Here is a 24,432-nt window from a genome sequence, read left to right as displayed (position 1 = left end):
TTTTGAGATAGCCATTTTGTTCAGCGTAGTTGATTTTCAGGTGGAAATTATGTTTTTGAGGAGGACACTCCCCCACAGCCCTCAGGGCAAGGGTTTTAAGTTATGCCCCGGGGGCATATAATAACGATGTTGGCACAGTGTATTTTTTCCCTTTAGACCAGGGCCCTTCGTATCGAAGAAGTTGTCGTAGAAACTTCAAAAAGGGCACATTCAATTGGAAATTGGAGTGGCTTTTGTCCTTTTTAATAGTCGAAAATGATTGGAAGGCAACTAACACCCCTTCTACGCCCACCATTTCCCGAAACACATCCAATAAAAATTTTGAGATAGCCATTTTGTTCAGCATAGTTGAAATCCAAATAGAAATTATGTTTTTGAGGAGCACACGCCCCCACAGCCCTCAGGGCAAGGGTTGTAAGTTATGCCATGGGGGCATATAAGTTTTTTTTTATAGAAAGCTTTGTCGTAGAAACTTCGCAAAGGGCTCATTTGATTGGATATCCAAAGAGCTAGTGCCCTTGTTAATTTTCGAAAGTGATTGGAGGGCAACTAACCCCCCTCTTACACCCACCTTTTCCCCAAACACATCCAATCAAAATTTTGAGATAGCCATTTTATTCAACGTAGTTTTAAGTTCTGGAAATTAGGTCTTTGAGGATGACAGCCCCCCCCCCAGCCCACAAGTGACGAGTTTTAAGTTATGACCTGGGGGCATATAAGGTTTTTATAGAACGTGTCGTCGTAGAAACTTTAAAAATGTCTCATTCAATTGGAAATTGAAATGGCTAGTGCCGTGTCTAATAGTAGAAAGTGATTTGAATACAACTAACACCCCTTCCACGCCCACCATTTCCCCAAACACTCCAATCAAACTTTTGAGACAGCCATTTTGTTAAGCGTAGTTGATTTCCAGACAGAAAATATGTTTTTGAGAAGGACACTCCCCCACAACCCTCAGGGCAAGGGTTTGAAGTTATGCCCTGGGGGCATATAAGAACGATGTTGGCACAATGTATTATTTTTTTCCTTTAGACCAGGGCCCTTCGTATCGAAGAAGTTGTCATAAAAACTCCGAAAAGGGCTCATTCAAATGGAAAGTGGAGTGACTTGTGTCCTTTTTAATAGTCGAAAGTGATTGGAGGGCAACTAACCCCCCTCTCACACCCACCTTTTCCCCAAAAACGTTCAATCAAAATTTTGAGATAGCCATTCTATTCAACGTAGTTTTAAGTTCTGGAAATTAGGCCTTTGAGTATGAAAGCCCCCCCCCACCGCCCTCAGGGCAAGGGTTGTAAGTTATGTCCTGGGGGCATATAAGGTTTTTTATAGAACGTGTTTTTGTAGAAACTTCAAAAAGGGCTCATTCGATTGGAAATGGAAATGGCTAGTGCCCTTTTTAATAGTCGAAAGTGATTGGAAGGCAACTAACACCCCTTCCACGCCCACCATTTCCCCAAACACTCCAATCAAACTTTTGAGATAGCCATTTTGTTCAGCGTATTTGATTTCCAGATAGAAAATATATTTTTCAGGAGGACAATCCCCCACAGCCCTCAGGGAAAGGGTTTTAAGTTATGCCCTGGGGGCATATAAGAACGATGTTGGCACAATGTATTATTTTTTTCCTTTAGACCAGGGCACTTCGTATCGAAATTGGAGTGACTTGTGTCCTTTTTAATAGTCGAAAGTGATTGGAAGGCAACTAACACCCCTTCAACGCCCACCATTTCCCGAAACACATCCAATCAAAATTTTGAGATAGCCATTTTGTTCAGCATAGTTGAATTCCGAATAGAAATTATGTTTTGAGGAGGACACTACCCCACAGCCCTCAGGGCGAGGGTTTTAAGTTATGCCCTGGGGGCAAATAAGGTTTTTTTTTATAGAAAGCGTGGTCGTAGAAACTTCGGAAAAGACTCATTCGATTGGAAATTCAAAGGGCTAGTGCCCTTTTCAATAGTCGAAAGTGATTGGAGGGCAACTAACCCCCCTCTCACATCCACCATTTCCCTAAACACATTCAATCAAAATTTTGAGATAGCCATTTTATTCAACGTAGTTTTAAGTTCTGGAAATTAGGCCTTTGAGTATGACAGCCCCCCCCCCCCCACACACCTCAGGGCAAGGGTTGTAAGTTATGCCCTGGGGGCATATAAGGTTTTTATAGAACGCTTTGTCGTAGAAACTTCAAAAAAAACTCATTCGATTGGAAATTGAAATGGCTAGTGCCCTTTTTAATAGTCGAAAGTGATTGGAAGACAACTAACAACCCTTCCACGCCCACTATTTCCCCAAACACATCCAATCAAAATTTTGAGACAGCCATTTTGTTCCACGCAGTTTAAGGTTCAGGAAATTATACCTTTGAGTAGGACACCCCCCCCCCCCACAGTCTTCAGGGCAAGGGTTATAAGTTATGCCCTGGGGGAATATAAGGTTTTTTTTTATTGAAATCTTTGTCGTAGGAACTTCAAAAAGGGCTCATTTGATTGGAAATTCAAAGGGCTAGTGCCCTTTTTAATAGTCAAAAGTGATTTGAGGGCAAATAACCCCCCTCTCACGCCCACTTTTCCCGAAAAATATCCAATCAAAATTTTTAGGTAGCCATTTTATTCAACGTAGTTGAAAGTTTTGGAAATTAGGTCTTTAAGGATGACAACCCCTCCTCCCCACAGCTATCAGGGCAAGGGCTGTAAGCTATGCCCAGGTAGCAGATGAGCTTGTTATTGCGAGCGTTACTATAGAAACTTCAAAAGGATTCAATTTACTGAACATTGAAAGGGCTTGTGCCTTTATTAATAGTTTAAAGTGTCGTGGTAGTGAGTATAATCACTCACACACCCATTAATTCTTCAAATACACTCAATCAAGATTTTGAGATATCCATTTTGTTCAAAGTAGCTGAAAGTTCTGGAAATTAGGTCTTTTAGGATGATGACCCCCTCAAAGCCCTCAGTGCAAGGGTTGTAAGTTATGCCCTGGGGGTATATAAGGTTTATATAGAAAGTTTTTGTAGAAATTAAAAAAAGGGCTTATTTGATCGGAAACTGAAATTGCGCTTTTTAATAGTCGAAAGTGAGTAGAGAGCAATTAACCCCCCTCTCACGCCCACCATTTCCCTAAAAACATTCAATCAAAGCTTAGAGATAGCGATTTTGTTCAACGTAGTTGAAAGTTCTGGAAATTATGTATTTAAGGATGCCAAACCCCCCAGAGCCCCCAGGGCAAAGGTTGTAAGTTATTCCCAGGGGCCATATAATTTTTTATCGATAGAGTTGTCGTAAAACTTCAAGAGGGGCTCATTCAATTGAAAATTGAGAGGGCTAGTGTCATTTTTAATAGTCGAAAGTGATTGGAGTGTAACTAACCCCCCTCTCACGCCCAACATTCCTCCAAACACATCTAATCAAAATTTTCAGATAGCCATTTTTATCGACGTAGTAAAAAGCTCTGGAAATTAGGTGTTTTAGAATGACAACCCCCCCCCAGCCCTCAGGGCAAGGGTTGTTAGTTATGCCCTGGGGGCATATAAGGTTTTTATTGAAAGTGTTCTCGTAGAAACTTAAAAGGGCTCATTTGATTGGAAATTGAAAGGGCAAGTGCCATTTTTAATAGTTGAAAGTGACTGGAGAGCGACTAACGCCCCTCTCACGCCCACCATTTCCCAAAACACATCCAATCAAAATTTTGAGATAGCCGTTTTGTTTAACGTAGTTCAAAGTTCTGGAAATTAGGTGTTAGAGGATGACAACCACCCTAACAGCCCTTAGGGCTAGGGTTGTAATTTATGCCCTGGGGACATATAAGGTGTTTATAGAAAGCGTTCTCGTTTCAAAAAGGGCTCATTCGATTGGAAATCGAAGGCCTAGTGCCTGTTTTAATACTTGTAAGTAATTGGACGGCTTGACATTCTTATAGTAAAGATCGATGTTGGTATAATGTATTATTTTTTTGTTGTTGTTGTTGTTTAGACCAGGGCACTTCCTATCGAAGGAGTTGTCGTGGGAACTTCGAAAAGGGCTCATTCGATTGAAAATAGAAAGGGCTGATGCCCTTTTTATAGTCGAAAGTGATTGGAGGGCAACTAATTCCCCTCCCACGCCCAACCCCCATTTACCCATTATGTTTAAAAACTAAATGTTGCCTTAAGATTGAATCAAAATGCACTGTGTTAATGCTAATTCCCGATAAGGCAACTCAGCAGTATCCCATATACAAAATGAATGTTGGGCTAACATAAGTTGGGCTCAAAACCCCTATGCCTTCCCAAGGCCAGAACTTGCACTTTACTGAAAAAAATACAAATGAATGTGCACTGTCAGTTTAATATATATACACTGATATTTAGTAATCAAAATGTTAATATTATTTTATTTATTAAAGTTATAAAAGTAAAAACATTTATATTTTTTTCAGTAAAGTGCATATTTTGTTCTGACCTTGGGCATAGGGGTTTTGAGCACAACCTAAGTTAATTTCTGTTCGTTTTGGGTTTCATTTATTTATCGATGCTGATTTGTGGTAGTTTCACGCTTGGTAGGTTATTTGATTTATTTTTGCTCATTTTTGGTTTAATGGAATTCTTTACTTTTCTTTGAAAAACTTATTTTTCGGAAAAATTTATTTTTATTAATTTCTGTTTGTTTTATATTAAGACAGCATTTAAAGTGGGAAAGAAAATATCTATTTAAACATATTCGTTTTTTTAAGAATTTATAGTTTGACTTTTTATATGTAGGCCGTGAAGAATATTCGAACAATTTTTAACAACATAAACCCTTTTAAAATCTATGCGAGAAGAGTACGTATTAATATATTTTCATAACTCCTCTAGTTGAAAATGGAAAACTTGATACCATGCGCAAAAAAATCTGTCGAAAGGATCGGTATATTTTTAGAGTACCATGGACAGTGACAATGAAACCCAACTGTTTCTGAATCGTTAAAGTGGAAACTGACACAAACACATTCATAATAAGATTAAAAAAAGGTACTTATCTGTTATCAAGTACACACTCGAGAATTTGGATCTATAAAACCAGACAATAACCGGTTTATTGCTGTTTGTATACGGAGACGATTAGATTTGGCTCAGTGGAAACTTTAAAAATATATATTTATATTTATATTTAAATTATATTTAAAAATTTATATTTAAAAATATATATTTAGTTTGTATTTTGGTTAGGTTTCATTTTGCATGCAGCCCCGCTATTCTTAAACCCCCTCTAATGTGTAAATATACAGCACAAATCGCATATATCCTACCTATCTCTCAAGCGCCTCAGTTGTTTCAACCCGTGCCTGTAGATTCAAATTCTCTAGTGTGTACTGGCTAACAGACAAGTACAAAAAAAAAAAAAAAAAAAAAAAAAAAAATTAATAATTCAACTTTTAATGATTAAGACCTCTATATGTAGTTATGCAGCTTTTGGTAGTAGATGGCGTCGAATAGGAAAAAAAATACGTAACTGAAAAATCAGCAAAAATTAAGCTAAAAACATAAACTTAAACATAAACAGCTAAAAAACATAAAGCACTGAACAACTAAAGACTGATTAGCATTCCTTTGAAGATGTATCTGTCCTCGGACATCGACAGACTGTTAATGCTTGGAACTTTTCTGGATAAGCCCTGTCAAATTGAACTAGTTTCGCTCATCTATTTTTACGGTTCAACGTGGCAGCGCTGAAAAAATGTGGAATTGACCCATATCCTTCATCATTTTGAAACAGCCAACAGAAGAATATTATAAAATCAAGTTTCCAGTGTTGTGAATAGACCTAGTGTTCCAGTGTTGTGAATTGTTTACAGTGTTGTGAATAGATCGTGGGCGATTTTTTTATTTTTATTTTGAAGTTCTTTCACATCAAAGTACTCGGACAAAGGTACTCTGAGTCAACATAGAAAGCAGAGAAAAAATTTAAAGTTTATTATAGCACTTTTACTTTACTTGTTTTATTATGATTATTTTCTGTTTGATCATTTTTCCAACTTTTACAATCTTTTCTCTATTTTGCCCCTTTTGGTAGTAAGTATCCCAGTACCAAGACTTGTGCATGGGGGTATAGGGGCCCTTAACTTCCAAAATCTCAAGATTTTTTATCATTAATCTCTTATATTCCCAATATATTTCAGTCTATTTTTGATTGTTTTTTTCCTAATCAAAAATAAATTCCTATGAAGTGCTCGAAATTCCTGTGAAGTGTACAGAGTTTAAGGCCCAAATTTTATAGGATTGCTGGCGTATAAAATAGGAAATAAGGACTGAAAGCTTCAAAGTGGATTGTGCCACAACGTGGTAGCATATTCTAAAAACTATAAAGCTAAATTTATAGATTTTCGATAGTTTCAAGTCATTTGACTATCTTAGAATTTCCATACAATGACATTTTGACGCTTATGTGTGCTGTTTCGCAACACAAAACGGCAAAACGATCACTCAAAACTGGCGCTAAAATGTCAATTAATTTTAAGAAAACCAAGAGCGAAGGCTTTCTGGCTTTCTGATGGCTTTCAGGCTTTCCGAAGGCTTTCTGGCTGCTCTTGGCTTTCTGATGAAAGCCAAGAGCGAAGTTGAAACTTAAAAGGAACAAAAATTACTGCTTTACAGTTTATGCAACATATTTTTGAAAAACGGTTTCGAATAAACTGGCTCGTGGTATTTCTCTAAGCTTGTGGAATTCCAAAAAAACTAGCGCTTTACTGAAAACGCAAAGCCGACATAACAAAATAGGATTAGAAGCAGAAAAGTATTTAAGTAGTCCGCAGAAAATAAAAGATTAATTCATAAAGCTCTCAAGAATCTTTTATCGGTAATGAAATCAATAAATTTTATTACATAATTTTAATGCTCTAGAAAAAAATCAAGCAAGCTTATTTTTCGGTTAGTTCTTCAGAATTCTAGAAAATTAACTTTTGTGCGTTTATATACACAAAATATACACAATAAACCTTATAAAAAGATTTCCGCCCAGCTAAGGTGAAGAAACAATGGAAGTCAACATAAATTTTTGCTAAAGTAGGGCACCAAAACTAGGTTTTAAAGATGATGAAAACCTAGTTTTTGAAGATTTTGACTGGGAATCTCTGTTTATGGTTTTCCAAGATGAAAGCTTCAATGATGTGCTTTTTATGCTGTTTTAAAATCATGTTTTCGATGTTTCACGATCTATTTTGAAATTTAGGACCAGAGGCGGTTTTAATGGGGGACAGAGGGAGCTTTGGCCTGAGCGCAGAAATTTGTAACAAATAATGTAACGGTCATAATCATTTTGTAATTTTATTTTTATTAAAATAAAGTAGAGGGCGCAATTGGCAGTAAGTATAAGCAAATTGAATCCGATAATTTCATTTTTCCCATACCTTGATGCACCATTCCTTAAAAATAAATGCAAGTAGACCGAATTTAATTAATTTTAAACAAAAAGGAAGTAGACAAAATTATAGAATTTGAAACAATCAATTGGGACAATATAATTAATAATTTTGCAGAGGCTAAAGTACGAAACGTCAGATTTAAATAATTAGATTTTTTAAACAACTGAACTTTTTTCTGGGAGACAGGGGGGGGTGGTGCTAATCAGAATTTGGCTCCAGGCGAAAGAGAGGCTAGAATCGCCATTGTTCAGGGCATTGGTCTTCATAATTAAAGATTAATGTTCAGATAAATCTTTTTAAAATTCACATTTCCAAATCAAGTGTCAAGGGTAACTTTTCACATTAGACTGTTTCTTTGATGACAGGCTTACTTATCATGAGCCAAATTCCGCTTTTTACCAGGTTGCAGCTACCACCGCAACGATGATGTTACAATTTTAGGCTACAACGTCTATACTGGCCTTTCCTTTTCTTTCCTTTTAAGCTTATTGCGAGTTTCAAAAATAATCCGATCGAACGGATTCTTCACTGGTTAAATTACACACGAAATCAGTTAAAGCATTAAAGATAATTTTTTTTTGTTAATCAGTAAAAACAAGAAAATTATATGAACAACATGACAAAAGATTAATATATAATCCTACAAATAGATAATGGGGACAATACAGCCTTTGCAGATGATAAGAGCAAAATTCTGCAGACAAGTAAAGTATTCCAGTTAGTAACGCCAAATTTTTGCAAACTAATCTAGCAATCATGGACATGGTTGTTGGCAATCAAAATAACTTTTCTTGATAAAGCAAGAAAAACATAAAAAATTTCATGACATCGTGTGTGGGCAAAAGCAAAACAAAACAAGAACCCCATGAGGTGGGCTTTTAGCTAGATAAAGCACCAGTAAACTAACTAACTAACTAACTAACTAACTAACTGTATATATATATATATATATATATATATATATATATATATATATATATACACTATCTTTATATGTGAGTAATAATAGTGTATGTATGTATGTGTTTATGTATTTTTTCTCGAAACCGGCTGCATATTGTTTCGGGAAAATTGGTATGTTGAGATATTCTCGAATAAAAAAAAAGATCTAGATAGGTCAGAAGTCTAAGAAAAATCGTTAAGAGCCTCAATTTTGGTTTTTTCAAATGACCTCATGTACTATGTTATTACATCATATAAACAATTCTTATGACATCGTATATAGCATCATATAAGCATTTTCTTATATGATGTCATGCATATCAAACAGTTCGTGGTAACGAACTGTAAGTAAGGAGCGACCCGGCTCAATGGTAACCGAAACTCTTGAAAACGGGTTTTTGATACCAATAGATATATCAAAAGAATAAGATTTTAATGCTGATTTCAAATATATAAGTTTCATCAAGTTTAGTACTACCCATCAAAAGTTACAAGTCTGAGAATATTGGCCTGATTATCAAGAAAAGGGGAAAAGATCCCCTAAAACTCATAGAACCTTAATGAAAATCAGACCATCATATTCCACGTATCAGAGAGCCCTATTGTCGAGGTTTCAAGTTCCTATCTACAAAAATGTGGAATTTTACATTTTTTGACTCTGTCTCACAACTTTATTTTTTAAAACAATAAAAAACTTTAGCGTAAAGAGCGAGGCGTTGAGGAGGGGACAGCCCCTTTCATATACGGAATAATTTCTGTTCGTTTTAAGTTTTAATGTCGCTCCTTACTTTCAGTTTAAAAAACTTGTTTTTTTTTATTTAATCATAAATAAGATCGTTGAGTTTCCAATGTAACAGTTATTTATATAATATAATGTCTGTTGAAAGGCCCAAAAAGCGAAAATTTGCAGTTGCAGTTACTATAAATGATGATTCCTTCGAACCAACACCTGAACTATCAAAGATGTAAAATTTGACAACTAGGACCATCAATTGCGACAACGCCAATACGGACAGCTAAAGCAAAGAGCATTGCTAAATTGCCTGAAGTAATCAAAATCCAAAGACGTATTAAAAATGAAAATGAAGAGCAAAGACACGGGCGGCTAGAGGATATAAGAAAACGACAATTATAGCGCGTTAAAAATGAAAATGAAGGGCAAAGACACACGCGGTTAGAAGACATGCAACACGAAACAAGTGAGGGAGTAAAAAATGAAAATGAAGAGCAGCGAGTCAATGAAATCAACCTGGACAGCAAGAATCAAAATCTGTCAAAATTGAAAATGATAGTGATGATGATTGGGTTTGGGATTTTGACATGGATAAGGTCATCAATGCCTACCATACCTTTGTTAAATAAAAATAAACGTTCGGCGATACGTATTTCATAATGACGAAAGATAGGCTGAGGTGTAACGAAGCAAACAAATTGAAAATGATAGCAATGATAATTGGGTTTTGGATTTTGACATGGATAAGGTCATCAATACCTACCATACGTTTGAAAATCAAAAATATGGACTAGATAAATCGTTGGAAGAAAAAAAATGTTTTTGTCTCTCCACCGAACAATTAAAAGAAACAAAGGTTCGGTGATATGTCTTTCATAATGACAAAAGACAAGCCAAGGCAAAAGTTAAAGGTCCAATAAAAAAAAAAAATGTAATTTTACAAGGGCACCACTTCCAATTTAAGGTCGATTTGGACGTCATGACATCAAGAAAAGGCTAAAATTATATGCGTTTAGAAGACAAGCGACAGTGAGAATCTATATATAGAAGCCTGCCGCGTGCCCCATATCATAGGCAGCGCGCTAGCACTGCCTAAGTAAAGAACGATGTGGGCACAATGTGTTTTTGGTTTGTTTTTTTTTCCATACCCGGGCCCTTCGTATCGAAGGAGTTGCCGTAGAAACTTCGAAAGGGCTCATTCGATTGGAAATTGGAGTGGCTAGTGCCCTTTTTAATAGTCAAAAGTGATTGGAGGGCAATTTGCACCCCCCAGCCCATCATTCCCCCAAACCCATCCAATCAAAATTTGAGATAGCCATTTTGTTCAGCGTAGCTTATTTCCAGATAGACAATATCTTTTTGAGGAGGACACTCCCCCATAACCCTCAGGTCAAGGGTTTTAAGCTATGCCCTGGGGGCATATAAGGTTTTTATAGAAGGCGTTGTCGTAGAAGCTTCAAAACAGGCTCATTCGATTGGAAATTCAAAGGGCTAGTGCCCTTTTAATAGTCGAAATTGATTGGAGGACAACTAGCCCCACGCCCACACAACCCTCGGGGTAAGGGTTTTAATTTATGCCCTGAGGGCATATAAGATCAATGTTGACAAAATGTACAGTTTTTTTTTTTTTTTTTTTTAAAGCAGGGCACTTCATACAGAAGGAGTCGTCGTAAAGACTTCAAAAGGGGATCATTCGATTCGAAATCACGAGTTTTAGTGCCCTTTTTAATAGTCGAAAGTGATTGGAGGGAAACTACCCCCCCCCCCCCCTCACGCCAATCATTCCCCAAAAATATCCAATCGAAATTTTTAGATAGCCATTTTGTTCAGCGCAGTTGATTTCCAGATAGAAAATGTGTTTTTGAAACACTCCCCCACAACCCTCAGGGCAAGGGTTTTAAGTTATGCCCTGGGGGCATATAAGGTTTTTATAGAAGGCGTTGTCATAGAAACTTCAAAACAGGCTCATTAGATTGGAAATTCAAAGGACTAGTGACATTTTTAATAGTCAAAATTGATTGGAGGGCAACTAGCCCCCCCCCCACGCCCATCATTCCCCTAAACACATCCAATAAAAATTGTGAGATAGCCATTTTGTTCAGCGTAGTTGATTTCCAGATAGAAAATATGTTTTTAAAAGGGACACTCCCCCACAACCCTCAGGGCAAGAATTTTAAGTTATACCCTGGGGGCATATAAGGTTTTTATAGAAGGCGTTGTCGTAGAAACTTCACAACAGGCTCATTTGATTGAAAATTTTAAGGGCTAGTGCCCTTTTTAAAAGTCGAAAGTGATTGGAGAGCAACTAGCGCCCCTCCCTCCCCCGCCCATCATTCCCCCACACACATCCAAACAAAATTTTGAGATAGCCATTTTGTTAAGCGTAATTGATTTCCAGATAGAAAATATGTTTTTGAGGAGGACACTCCCCCAAAGCCCCCAGGGCAAAGGTACTAAGTTATGCCCTGGGGGTATATAAGGTTTTTATAAGAAGGCGTTGTCGTAGAAACTTCAAAACAGGCTCATTCGATTGGAAATTCAAAGGGACAGTTCCCTTCTTAATAGCTGAAAGTGATTGGAAGGGAACTAGCCCCTCCCCACGCCCATCATTCTCCCAAACACATTCAATGAAAATTTAGAGATAGCCATCTTGTTCAGCGTAGTTGATTTCCTGATAGAAAATATGTTTTTGAGGAGGACACTCCCCAACAACCCTCAGGGCCAGGGTTTTAAGTTATGTCCTGGGGTATATAAAGTTTTTATAGAAGGAGTTGTCATAGAAACGTCAAATGGGGCTCATTTGATTGGAAATTCAAAGAGCCAGTGCCCTTTTCAATAGTTGAAAGTGATTGGAGGGCAACTAGCCCCCCCACCACGTCCATCATTCACCCAAACGCATCCAATCAAAATTTTGAGATGGCCATTTTGTTTAGCATAGGCTAGTTGATTTACAGATAGAAAATATATTTTTGAAAAGGGCACTCCCCCACAACCCTCAGGATAAGGGTTTTAAGTTATGCCCTGGGGGCATATAAAGTTTTTATAGAAGGCGTTGTCGTAAAAACCTCAAAAAAGGCTAATTCGATTGGAAATTCAAAGGGCTAGTGCCCTTTTTAATTGTCGAGAATGATTGGAGGGCAACTACCCCCCCCCCCCCATCCACGCCCATCATTCACCCAAACACATACAATAAAAATTTTGAGATAGCCATTTTGTTCAGCGTAGTTGATTTACAGATAGAAAATATATTTTTGAGGATAATACTCCGCCACAGACCTCAGGGCAAGGGTTTTAAGTTATGCCCTGGGGGCATATAAGATTTTTATAGAAGACATTGTCGTAGAAACTTCAGAAAAGGGCTCATTCGATTTGAAATTCAAAGGGCTAGCGCCATTTTTAATATTCGAAAGTGATTAGTAATATTTTTTGTTGTTGTTGTTCTTTAGACCAGAGCACTTCGTATCGAAGGAGTTGTCGAACTTCGAAAGGGGCTTATTTGATTGAAAATAGAGGCTGATGGAAAAAAGGGCTGATGCCCTTTTTAATGGTCGAAAGTGATTGAAGGGCAACTAATCCCCCTTCCACTCCCACCCTCCCATTTGCCCATTATGTTTAAAAACGAAATGTTACTTAAGATTAAATCAAAATGCACTGTGATAATGCTAATTCCCAATAAGGCATCTCAGCAGTATCCCAAGAACGACTGAGGGTATATGTTCATTTGGGCGCCAAACCCCTCTGCCTTCCCAAGGCCAGAACAAAATTTGCACTTTATTGAAAGAAATATAAATGTTTTTACTTTTATAACTTTAATAAATCAAATAATATTAACATTTTGATTACTAAATTTCATTATATTTATGTTAAACTGACATTGCACATTCATTTTTATTTTTTCAGTAAAGTGCAAATTTTGTTCTGGCGTTGAGAACGCACAGGGGTTTTGTGCCCAACTTATGTTAATTTCTGCTCGTTTTGAGTTTGACTCGGTTATTTATTTTAATTTGTGTTCGCTTTGGGTTTCATTTATTTATCAATGCTGATTTATGGTAGTTTCGAGCTTGGTAGATTATTTTATTTTATTTTTGCTCATTTTTTCTTTAACGGAGTTCTTTACTTTTCTTTGAAAAAATTATTTTGTGGAAAGTTTTTTTTAATTAATCTTTGTTAAAAAACAAAGGTACGGCGATACGTATTTCATAATGACGAAAGATAAGCCGAGGTGTAACAAACCAAACAAAATGAAAATGATATATATATATATATATATATATATATATATATATATATATATATATATATATATATATATATATATATATATATATATATATATATATATATATATATGCAATTTTTAAGCATCCTAGATGAAAATATTAACAAAATGATTAAGTTTTTAGAGGTTTTGCGAGTTCAGAGTGCAAAAATAGGTTTAAAAATGAATGTCAGGAAGACTAAGTCGTAAAGACTAGGAATAAGTGAAGCTGAAGAGGCGATGTTGGGTAATGAGAAGATCGATCAAGTGGACAGCTTCGCTTACCTAGGTAGAATTATTAGAAAAGACGGTGGCTGCATATGGAAGTCAAAAGTAGAATAGATAAGGCCCAGGGTGTTTTTTTCCCAGTTGAAAAAAGTTTGGAATACTAGGAAGATAAATTTTCGAACCAAGATAAACATTCTGGAAGCTACAGTGATGATAGTAGTCATGAATGGTTCTGAAGCATAGGCACCCGAAAACGGAAGAGGATTTGCTAGATGTTTTCAAGAAAAATTGCCTAAGGATTGACTTGGGTGGCCGACTGACCGTATCTCAAATAGTAAGCTATCCGAAAAATGTGGTTCAATATATATATATATATATATATATATATATATATATATATATATATATATATATATATATATATATATATATATATATATATATATATATATATATATATATATATATATATATATAGAATGGGCATTTTTATGTATGGTCACATGGGATAGGATGAATGAGATTTCCCCTCATAAGATCAGTCCAAGAGATTCCTTCAGAATCTTTAGAAAAGAAAGCCTTCAGAACTGTTCCCTACAAACGAACCTATTCCCCCCCCCCCAGAAATGGAAGACCAAGATTATACAGAAGTTCAAATTTTGTAGAATTCATTAAAATAAAGGAAGATATATGCTCATCTCAACAAAATTTCGACGAGCATCCATGGAAAGGACACTCAAAAATAAATAGAAGCTAGTCGATAAGAAATCCGAAAAAAATAAAAAATAGAATGCCAGAAAAGTGGACATATGATGTGATATTAGGCATAAATTAACTAGACACAAAAGCTGACCTAGATACGTTCCTTAGATGTCCCATAAATGTGGCTTTATCTGTGCTTTACTCGTATCAAAATGTGCCTAAAAATACATTTATTACCCCTTAGAAATGTCAGAAAGCGCCGTAAACCCCCAAAATATTGATGTCTCCTACAAAGATTGTAACTTGTTGCACACAAAGAAAAGTGTTTCCAAATTCTTAGGTCATTACATGTATACCAACATGCAAGAGATATTCCCCCTAAGAAAAGGGCTCCATAAACAAATTTGGCCTTTAAACAAGTCCTGCCATCAAAAAGCTTCCTTTTCCATAACACTCAGGTCCCACTAACACCCCTTCCAGAAAGTAGTTACTATTCACTAACCACCTTGTATGGTAAGGATGCCAGTATAAATTTACTTTTAAGCAAATAAGGGTACTTGGTATATTTGAATTAAATATTTAATATATAGATGTGGTTAGGTATTGAATATAATGCGTTCTGGGCGGTCTGCTTTCCATAATTCTTTGTTGTATTTCCCACAATCTTGTTAGTAAAGTATTATTTTTCATTATATTTTGGTATATTTCACTAGAATTAACCTAACTGAACTTCTTGAATGTGTTCGGGATAATACACAAGTACCCAAATAAGCAAGTTAACTTTCCACGCTAAATTCATACAAAAGAAACAGCTAAAGAACCTTACCATCCATAGCACAACTTTTCAATTAAAACTAACTTTTTCAGGCACTAAGAAAAAGTGAAAATTGACCTCTTCAAAGTTAACTCTCATTTAAATACGGTACTAGAATCACGTACCTCCCTTTTATTATTTATGTAACAAAGACAATTTACCAGTACATCAAAAATACAATCGCCTTATCAGAGTTCACCAAAGCCTTTGCTCATTATTCAATAACATCCAGGAGATAAATGGTTATCAAAAGATCGTATCTTAATTTTTTTAATTGCACAGAAGCCCAAAGGCACACATAACATAGACCTTCAGAGGGGGTTAGGAAGATTTTAAAGAGATATGGTCTGTTTTTAAAAAGAGGTCTTTAGACTTGGATTTAGTTTCAGAGTTAGGTGTGTCATCTGGTATTGTTACAACAACTTCTCACAGACAAGGGGGTCCCCCCCCCCTTCATGCGCAGGCGGAGAAAAGCCATAAAACTAGAGGTTAGAAAAAACAATTTGGTAATTATGTATTATACCGCCAATACTCAAGTTTACGCTATGTAAAACTCGAGAACAAACCGATTTTATCTCTCTGCATTAAGAAACAATTAGCTTACGCTCAGTTGAAAACAACTGGCAGGTGACAGAATACATTGGAATTATATATTTCGGGCTATAAATTTGCGCATTAGGGGAGGGAAGGTTTGCCCCCCCCCCCTCTAATGTTCAAATATATGGCCCAAATTTGTTTCTTAAGCATTATGTTTTCATCATGTTTTGGTATTTTTCATTTGGATTAACCTAACTTCACTTCTTGAGTTTTGGCGGTATAATACATGAGTAACAACAATTTCTATGGATTTCCAAGAAACAAATTAAGACTTTACAATATATCAAATTATCGATGGACTAGTTTCTCAAAGATAAGTCAAGAAGTCAAATGTGTATGCAAAGTGTACATTGAACTCTGTATCCGCGAAAAAGACAACTCAGCAGAAGATTATTTTGCATAACTTAGTCAATGATTGCATAACTTAGTCAAAGGGAGCAATAATATCTCAGAATTTTTTCACAAAAGCCTTTTGGCTACAAAAAAATTTTGTATGCAGCGTTGGCAGATCTATTCAAACAATAATGACAGCCAAGAACCCAAAAGGGACAATATCTCTTTCCGTCTATCTCAGAAGTTACACATCCTAATTTAGACAGTTAAGGATAGTTGAATATTAAAAAGCTAAAACGTGACATATGCAACGCATTTTTGCCAAATATATCCATGCAAAATTTATAGAAAATGTTGGTTATGAACTATGCAAATTTTTGCCTAACTTTTAGCCCTGAAAAAAAAATTGCCAAATTTTAATCAAGATATAATTTAAAAACCGACTTATCATCTCAAACTCTAAATTTTACCATATAATAAAAAAAAACCTACTTTGCATACTATTTCCATTACTGCGCCCATTTTTAATTAAATCAGACATTGCTATTGTCACACAACAAAATAAAACATGAGTAAATAAAAATATTTTCTAGTTAGGACTCGTGGCATTAGTCGTACGATCTTCGGGAATCTTTCCAAACGCTCTACTTAAGCCTCTCACTGCGTAAAAAAACTAAAAGAAGAACTGAACTGATGACGCGGGAAGTCTAAAATAATAACTTTAGATAGTTTGAGCCATTTCTTTTACGATGGCTATTTTTGAGTTGGCTTTGAGGCTATTTATACGGTCGCCCAATCGGAAAATTAGAAAAGCTTCATTAGATAGTTAATACTTTTTAAGATAGTTAAGATTAGACAGTTTTTAGTTAAGGCGAAGAAAAAAAATATTAGAATGTTTGGAAATCCTACCCAAAATTCAAGCATTTAGTATTTTAGAGAGGAGGGTATTACCAAACAGTTCGTGTTAGCGAACTACAAAGAGCGAGCCGGGCCAACAGTAACCAAAACTCGAAAAAAATATTTTTTATAAAAATTTAATTCATCAAAAGAATTGGCTATTTATGCTGAATATAAATATATAAATCCATTAAGCTTAATATTATCATCAAAACCAACGACTCTGAAAAAACTTCCTTCGTTTTCGAAGGGGGGGGGGGGACATATCCCAAAAATTAAAGTGATCTTGATGAAAATCAACTATGTAAGTAATACCAGGAGGTTTGTTTTCAGTGATTTTACATACAGAGTTCCAATGTATTTAAACATCAGAACATCAAATTTAACATCAGACGTTCTAGTGCCCTTTTTATGAGTCAAAGTGATTAGAGGACAGTCATCTTCCCTTCCCCCTCCCAGATCGTATCTTCCATAAATGCATCCGATAGAAATTCTGAGATAGCCATTTGTTGAAAATTCGTCCAAAGATCATACAATAAGGCCTTTGGAGTTGACAGAATCCCCCAGGATCTGGGGGTAAGGGTTGGTTGTAAGTTATACCCTAGGGGCATATAAGGTTTTTTTTTATAGAAAACGTGGTCGTATAAACCTAGGAAGGGCTCATTGGATCGATAATCAGAAGCTCTAGTATATTTATTAAGATTCAAAGTGATCGGAGGGCGGATACCCCCCCCCCCACACACACACACATTTTGTATTTTACTGAAATGCATGTGATGACAATTTTGAGTTAGCCATTTGTTGTCGTAGAAACTTCGAAAAAGGCTAGTTCAGCGGGAAATTGAAAGGGCTAATGCCCTTTTTAATAGTCAAATGTGATTGGAGGGCAACAAACCCCTCCCACACCCATCAGTTCCCAAAACACATCTAATCAAAATTTCGAGATAGCCATTTTGTTCAGCGTAGTTGAGAGGTCTGGAAATTATGTCTTTGAGGATGACAACCCCCACAGCCCTCAGCGCAAGGGTTGTAAGGTATGCCCCGAGAGCATATAAGGTTTTATGAAAAGGATGGTCGTATAAAATCCGGAGGGGGCTCATTGGATTGAAAATCAGAAGTTCTAGTGCTCTTTTTAAGAGTCAAAGTGAAGGGGGCCACCATCCCTCTAGGTCGTACTTTCCACAAATCCATCCGATAGAAATTTTTAGATTGCAATTTTGTTCAAAAATAGTCCAAAGATATAAAAATAAGTCCTTTGGGGTTGACAGAATCCCCCAGAGTCTGGGGGTTAGGGTTGTAAGTTATGCCCCAGGGGTATATAAAGTTTTCATGGAAGGGGTGGTCGTGTGAACTTTGGAATAGCGCTCACTTGATTGGAAATATATAGTTCTAGTTCCCTTTTAAGAGTCGAACATATTGGAGAGCAACTAGCCCCCCCCCCCCCACCACATACTTTCTTCTTGAAATGCATTCAATTGAAATTGTGAGATAGCCATTTTTATCAATAGTACAAAAACTATATAACAATGTCTTTAGGGTAGACCCAATCCCCCAGAGCCCATGGACAAGTTGAAAATTATGCCCCGAGGCATATAAGGTTTTTATGGAACGGGTGATCGTATAAACATTGGATCGGATGGAGCTCATTTGATTGAAAGTCAAAAGTTTTAGTGCCCTTTTAAGAGTCAAAAGTGAATGGAGTCAATCAGCCCCCTCTAAGCCTATCATTCCCCAAAACACATCTGATCAAAATTTTAAGAGAGCTAATTTGTTCAGCATTGTTGAAAAGTCCAGTAATTATGTCTTTGGGGATGTCAACCTCCCCACAGGACAAGGGCTGTTAAGTCAAGCAATTTGTTCATTGTTTACATATAGTATATGTTATTGAGAAAGGTATGCATGTTTGAACTCACTTTCCAAGAAGACGCAGGGCTCAGATGAGCCTTTCAGAGAATGTTGAAGGGAGTGCTGAACTAGCAAAAGTAAGGTGAAAAATTTGGGATGTATAGAAACTGTATGGAACTAATTTGAAACACACTATGCTTCCACAGGTTGTCAAGCAGACACAACAGAAATGCTTAAGGAACGATTGATAGTATTAAGCTGAAATTTTCAGCGTGTGTTGAAGGGGTTATTGAAGAAACCAAAGATGCTATGCGTATACTACTACTAAGTGGGCGTTCAGACGCTGGATTCTGTCTTAGACTCTGTCCAAGTTTCCCGCTCAGAATGGTTGAAAGCTGAAAATAGGAACTATCGAGCAACATTTTCAGAACTGAAAAAACCTATTTAGGTGACAAATATGATTGTGAATTTCCTATTTCTGAAAATACCATGGACTTTCAACCATATTGAGCAGGAAACTTGGACAGAGTCTGAGACAGAATCCAGCGTCTGAACGCCCACTAACGCCTGCTACAACTATTGCTACAGTGCAAGCTAAGGGTATTAAGGTGAAACTTTTAAGGAATAATTCGGCAGATGTTGAACTAAACCGAAACAAACAATGAGCATGTGGATTTTCAAAAAGGTGACAAAGCAATATCGGAAGAAAAACTTATATTATTAAGTTAGACCTTTAAGGTTATGTTGTGGGAGACTTTGAACTAGCCAGAAGGCACTATGTGTATATTTTTATTTCCACCACTACAGTTGCTGTAACTAATGACGCTAAGGGTATTAAGGTAAAACTTTTAGGGAAAGTTTAGGAGGAGATCCAACTAAACGAAAAACTATATGCCATAGGTTTTCAAAAGGGCATATCATACACATAATAATATAGACATCTCATATCATACACATACATAAGCAATATCATACACAGCACCATTCTATAAGAAAGAAAGAAAGCTAGAAAGTTTTCTCAGACTCGTTGCTTTTGATGATAATATTAAATTTAATGGATTTTAGAGTCAGCATGAATGGCCAATTATTTTGATAAATTAATTTTTTCATAAAAATTAAATACAAAACAGGTTACTAACATCATTTCTCACCTTACCAACAGCAATGACATTCTTGTATGTAGCACTTATATTTTAATATCTGGTATGCCATACAATGATAAGACCTTGGCTAAAGCTCTTTGATTACCTGAATCAAATGTTTGCTCATAAGATATAGAAATGAAGACTAAAGGGGTTTGGTGACTCACGTACTTCCCAATTATTAGTCAAAGATTGAAAGTTTGGTTGATGCATCCTCTATCCTTCCTAAAATCACACTGCTCTTCTCTTAAAACGTTTTTTATAACACCTCTAACTCTAAAAAATATCATCACAACAAGTAATTTGGTTCCTATAGAAACTAGGCTGAGCCCACATTCTCAAAATGTGCAGCCCATCCCTCTTTAATCTTTCCTTATTACTAATTGTGGCCCCAATCTTACCTTTAACTGGATCAAGTCCGGATTCACTATTCCCTCTAAATTTATTAACATACATATTAATATATATTTAATATATAATTATTATATAATATATTATATAATTATTATTATATAATATTATATATATAATATATTATATTATATATTATATATATATATATTATATTATATATTATATTAATATATTATATTATAATATATATTTATATATAATATATTATATTATTATATTATATAATATATTATTAATTAATATATAATTAATATATTTTACAATAATGCAATCTGACTACATCTTCCAAATCTCATCAGCATGAAAGTTCTCAGGAAAGATCCCTTACAGAATTCAACAAATAAAAATATAGAGAAAACGGGTATAACATTTGATTTTAACGTATAATATTATTTATTATTTTACATTAAAATGACAATTTTCAGAGGTACATACCCTTCCTATGACTTCTGACCTCCACTTGAAACACAATGATTTGTTCTAAGAGTACAGAGTTGAGGGATTATCAGAAGTGTCAACAACTTCTGAGCCACCTATCTTCTGGACTAAAATGTCCACATTCTAAAAATTTGATGCAAGGGTAGCTACAGCCCAGGTGCTAGCATTCTTCAAAATTTCATTATTTGGGGGTCTGTCTTCTATCGAAAAGAGTGAAAGTATTTAATTGATCTATCTTATATTCATTTCCGTTATCAGGGTCGGATAAAGGGCGATTGGAACAATTGAGCCCAATCTGGCCCTGCGCTTGAAAGGGCCCCGCACTGCCATCAAAATGAATTTTTTTTTTCGAAATTGTGAGATATTCTTAACAATTCCAGTAAGCGTTGCTTCTGGAGAGAGATCATTTTCGACGCTAAAACCAATAAAAAACTATCTGATATCAACAATGAATTAGGAAAGATTAAGTAGTTTAGCAGTTATGACGATTGAAAGTGAAGACACAAGGAAATTAGATTTTCAAGCAGCTAATTCAAAAATTTATAGAACAAAACTTAGAAACACATAAATTCATTAATTCATATTCAGTGATGTAAATTTCAAAAAAAAAATTCAGCAGCTTTATTATATATAGAGGACAAAAACATAAATTACCGTAAGCTCAAAACCAGGACTAAAACATAAGCTCAAAATGAAAAAACTGGACCTTCAAATGAGATAAGATCAAGAGAACAGCCTGAGAAATGTAAATGCACAGGTGAAAATGAACTACCTATACCATCAAAAATGAAAAGACCAATCCGAGAAGCTAAGGCAAGGGATATTGAAAAAATGTCGGAAGCAATGATGAACAAAAGCAAAGAACAAAGAAATATGTAATTAGAATACTTGCGAAATCCAAAATTACAATGAGTCAAGAACGAGATTGAAAAACAAAGAAATATGCTGTTAACAGATGAGGGGCAGCAAGAATTTCAACGGATCAAAAATGAAAATGAAGAACAAAGATGTATGTGGTTAGAAGATAAGCGGCAGTGAGAATTACAAGTGTCAAAAACGAAAGTGAAGAACAAAGAATTATAGGGCTAGTAGACACGCAAAAGCAAGTCAGAATGTGTCAAAAATGACAATGAAGAAATAATTATGCTATTAGAAGACGGGCAATAGCAAGAATCGGAATGAGTTAAAAATGAAAGCGAAGAAGAAAGGAATATTATGTTAGAAGAACGACACCACCGTAATCTTCGACGCCAATAAACTGTGGCGCGAAACCCAGTAAAAACCTAAAAAAATGCCGTAAATTTAGCTAGTGTTAATTACAAGTAATTGGGACCCTTCAACACTGTATGTATTCACTGTGGAGTCCTCCATTTTTCTGCAGGAAAAGTAGCCAACAAAGGTGATTTTTTAAGGGTTGCTGCCTGCTGGTTGGTGGAAATGCATTGATACCTCCATAATTTCCAAATGAATTGGTTTGACCTGTTATAGGACATCACTTGCTCTTTAAAGAGTTCCAGTAACAAATACGAAAAACTGAACTCATGCTCTGCTTCAGCTTTATTCAATGTAAGGGATGATCAGACCATAAACAGTTGTAATGTTTTGAGCTTCAAAGTATCTGGACAAATTTATCACAAAATCAATTTAGTGGCACATCCATCATAAACCCCTGAAGGTGATTTTAAACAAAATTAATATGGCCAGATGTACCTTTTAGACCCCAATGAAGCTGCTAGAGAGCACCTTGCATATCCTTTAGGTCATGGGATCTCTTGTAGCACAATGTATCTCTCTGAAGAGACATTGGGCGACACAAACAACTATGCTAAAGGTTACATGAAAATGCAATAACTGGAGGACGATTTAATTCAGCCTGTTGCTTCTCTGGGACAACAACCATGAATATATATATATATATATATATATATATATATATATATATATATATATATATATATATATATATATATATATATATATAGAGAGAGAGAGAGAGAGAGAGAGAGGCGGGACCCTCTCTATATATTAAATTTTTAAGCAAAATTCAAATTTAGTTTTATATATATATATATATATATATATATATATATATATATGTATATATAAATTTAATATATAGAGAGGGTCCCGCAAAAAAATTCCAATTGGGCCTCGCACCTTGTCGATCCGGCCCTGTCTGTTATATGTTAGGACAGGAAAGTGTGTCTTCAATCAAGTGGGTAGGCAACGATTATAAATATAAGTACTTTTAAAATGCAATTACTTAGCTTTACAATTATTAGTAGAGATTTTATGTGGCAATTATTTAACAATAGACATGAAATTGATCTTTTTATCATCATTTCCTTCAGAGAGTTAGTAAGAGGCCATAAGAAAAGTTTAGAAGAAATTGGGACTACACAGGAAAGGTTGAAGAATGAAGCATTGACTAGCTTGGCGTTGAGAAGGGACGCACACAGCTATAGTGGCCTCAAGCAGCTTGGTGTGCAGTGAGTTGTTAGTAGTGATTACATGAAAAAAATTAGATGTAATAAGTTGAGGCATAAGGTAGGTAGCCTAAGCTGTGTTGGTTCTTATGTTTTGGGGCAGAGTATGTATGGTCCATTTTTAAACTAATTACACTGATTGGGTGTCAGGAAATGGAGAAAAAGTTAATTTTAAGAGCAGAAAGTATTTTTCGATCATTGTTTAGGGGGAGGGGATGGGATGGGTACAAAATTCTTCTTGAAACATACCATTTTTAAAGTTTTGAGGATATGACAACTACGTCCTTCAATCATGGCAAAAAAAAAAAAAAAAAATCAACTTACTGCTACTTTCTTTGCCTAAGTCTGAACTCATTTTGGTCAGTCCTGCCATAACAACAATAACAAAAATAAAAATTCTTTATGTTTTAAGAATAAAATTATAATGGAAAATCAATTTGGGTTCAGAAAAGGGCTATCTACGGATATAGCAGTTCTGAAATTGGTTGATTGGATTAGTGATGCATTTGAAGCTGGTCTCATACCTACAGCTGTGTTTTTGGATATGAAAAAAGCGTTCGATATGGTGAACCACTCAGAACTTATTCAAGCTCTTGACTCGATTGGGGTAAAGGGTCTAGGCCTGGGGAGGTATTCGTCGTATCTATACAATCGGAATCAGATAATTCAGAACGGGTAATTTTTATCTTCAAAACAGGAAATAGAGTGCGAGGTCCTACAAGGGTTAATCTTAGGACCCCTGCTTTTCGTTATTGTAATTGATCGTGTGAAATATTACCTATCAGATGATGGTGTCATCCTGTTTGCAGATGGCACTTTGATCTTTCTGGCAGCGCCTTCACTTGATGTTTTATATAATAAAATTCATAATGCAGTTTCTGAATTTCTAACTTTTTCTCAGCAAAATATGTTAACCGTAAACATTTCTAAAACTTTTTTCATGATGTTTTCTAGACTTTCGTCTAGTGCTGGAAATGACCATATCACGGTTCAAGAAAATGTGATAGAGTAGCAATAACGAAGTATTTGGGGTTTTTAATTGATGAAAACCTGTCGTGGAAAAACCATTCAAGTGCAATAGCTGAAAAATTACGCAGAGGCCTTGGGGTGATGCGAAGAATTAAAAATCTAGTCCCAAAAAAGATCCTGAAAATGATTTATTTTTCTATATTTTACCCATATATTAGCTACGGATGCTCTATATGGGCAAGTAATTTTGTAGC

The 24,432-nt window shown here is 35.6% G+C and overlaps 1 protein-coding gene across 4 annotated transcripts in view; it reads right to left on the bottom strand.

Moving 5' to 3' along the window:
* BNIP3 (BCL2 interacting protein 3) overlaps nt 1–24,432 on the bottom strand; it is a 116,471-nt gene that overhangs the window by 70,734 nt on the left and 21,305 nt on the right. For 2 of the 4 annotated variants that reach the window (XM_089093150.1, XM_089093154.1), the window contains exon 1: nt 16,480–16,617. The exons of 1 other annotated variant lie outside the window; for it this stretch is intronic. In XM_089093150.1, coding sequence (XP_088949276.1) covers nt 16,480–16,528 — 49 coding nt within the window. In that variant the 5' untranslated portion in view covers nt 16,529–16,617. Of the gene's footprint in view, nt 1–15,069; nt 15,093–16,479; nt 16,618–24,432 lie in introns of those variants that run through there. One more of the 4 variants, XM_089093153.1, reaches the window with a different exon arrangement.

Source organism: Artemia sp. Qi Xiang Cuo, chromosome 8 (assembly GCF_049724085.1).
Source record: "Artemia sp. Qi Xiang Cuo chromosome 8, ASM4972408v1, whole genome shotgun sequence".
Taxonomy (NCBI): domain Eukaryota; kingdom Metazoa; phylum Arthropoda; class Branchiopoda; order Anostraca; family Artemiidae; genus Artemia; species Artemia sp. Qi Xiang Cuo.
This window is presented reverse-complemented; position numbering and strand designations above follow the sequence as displayed.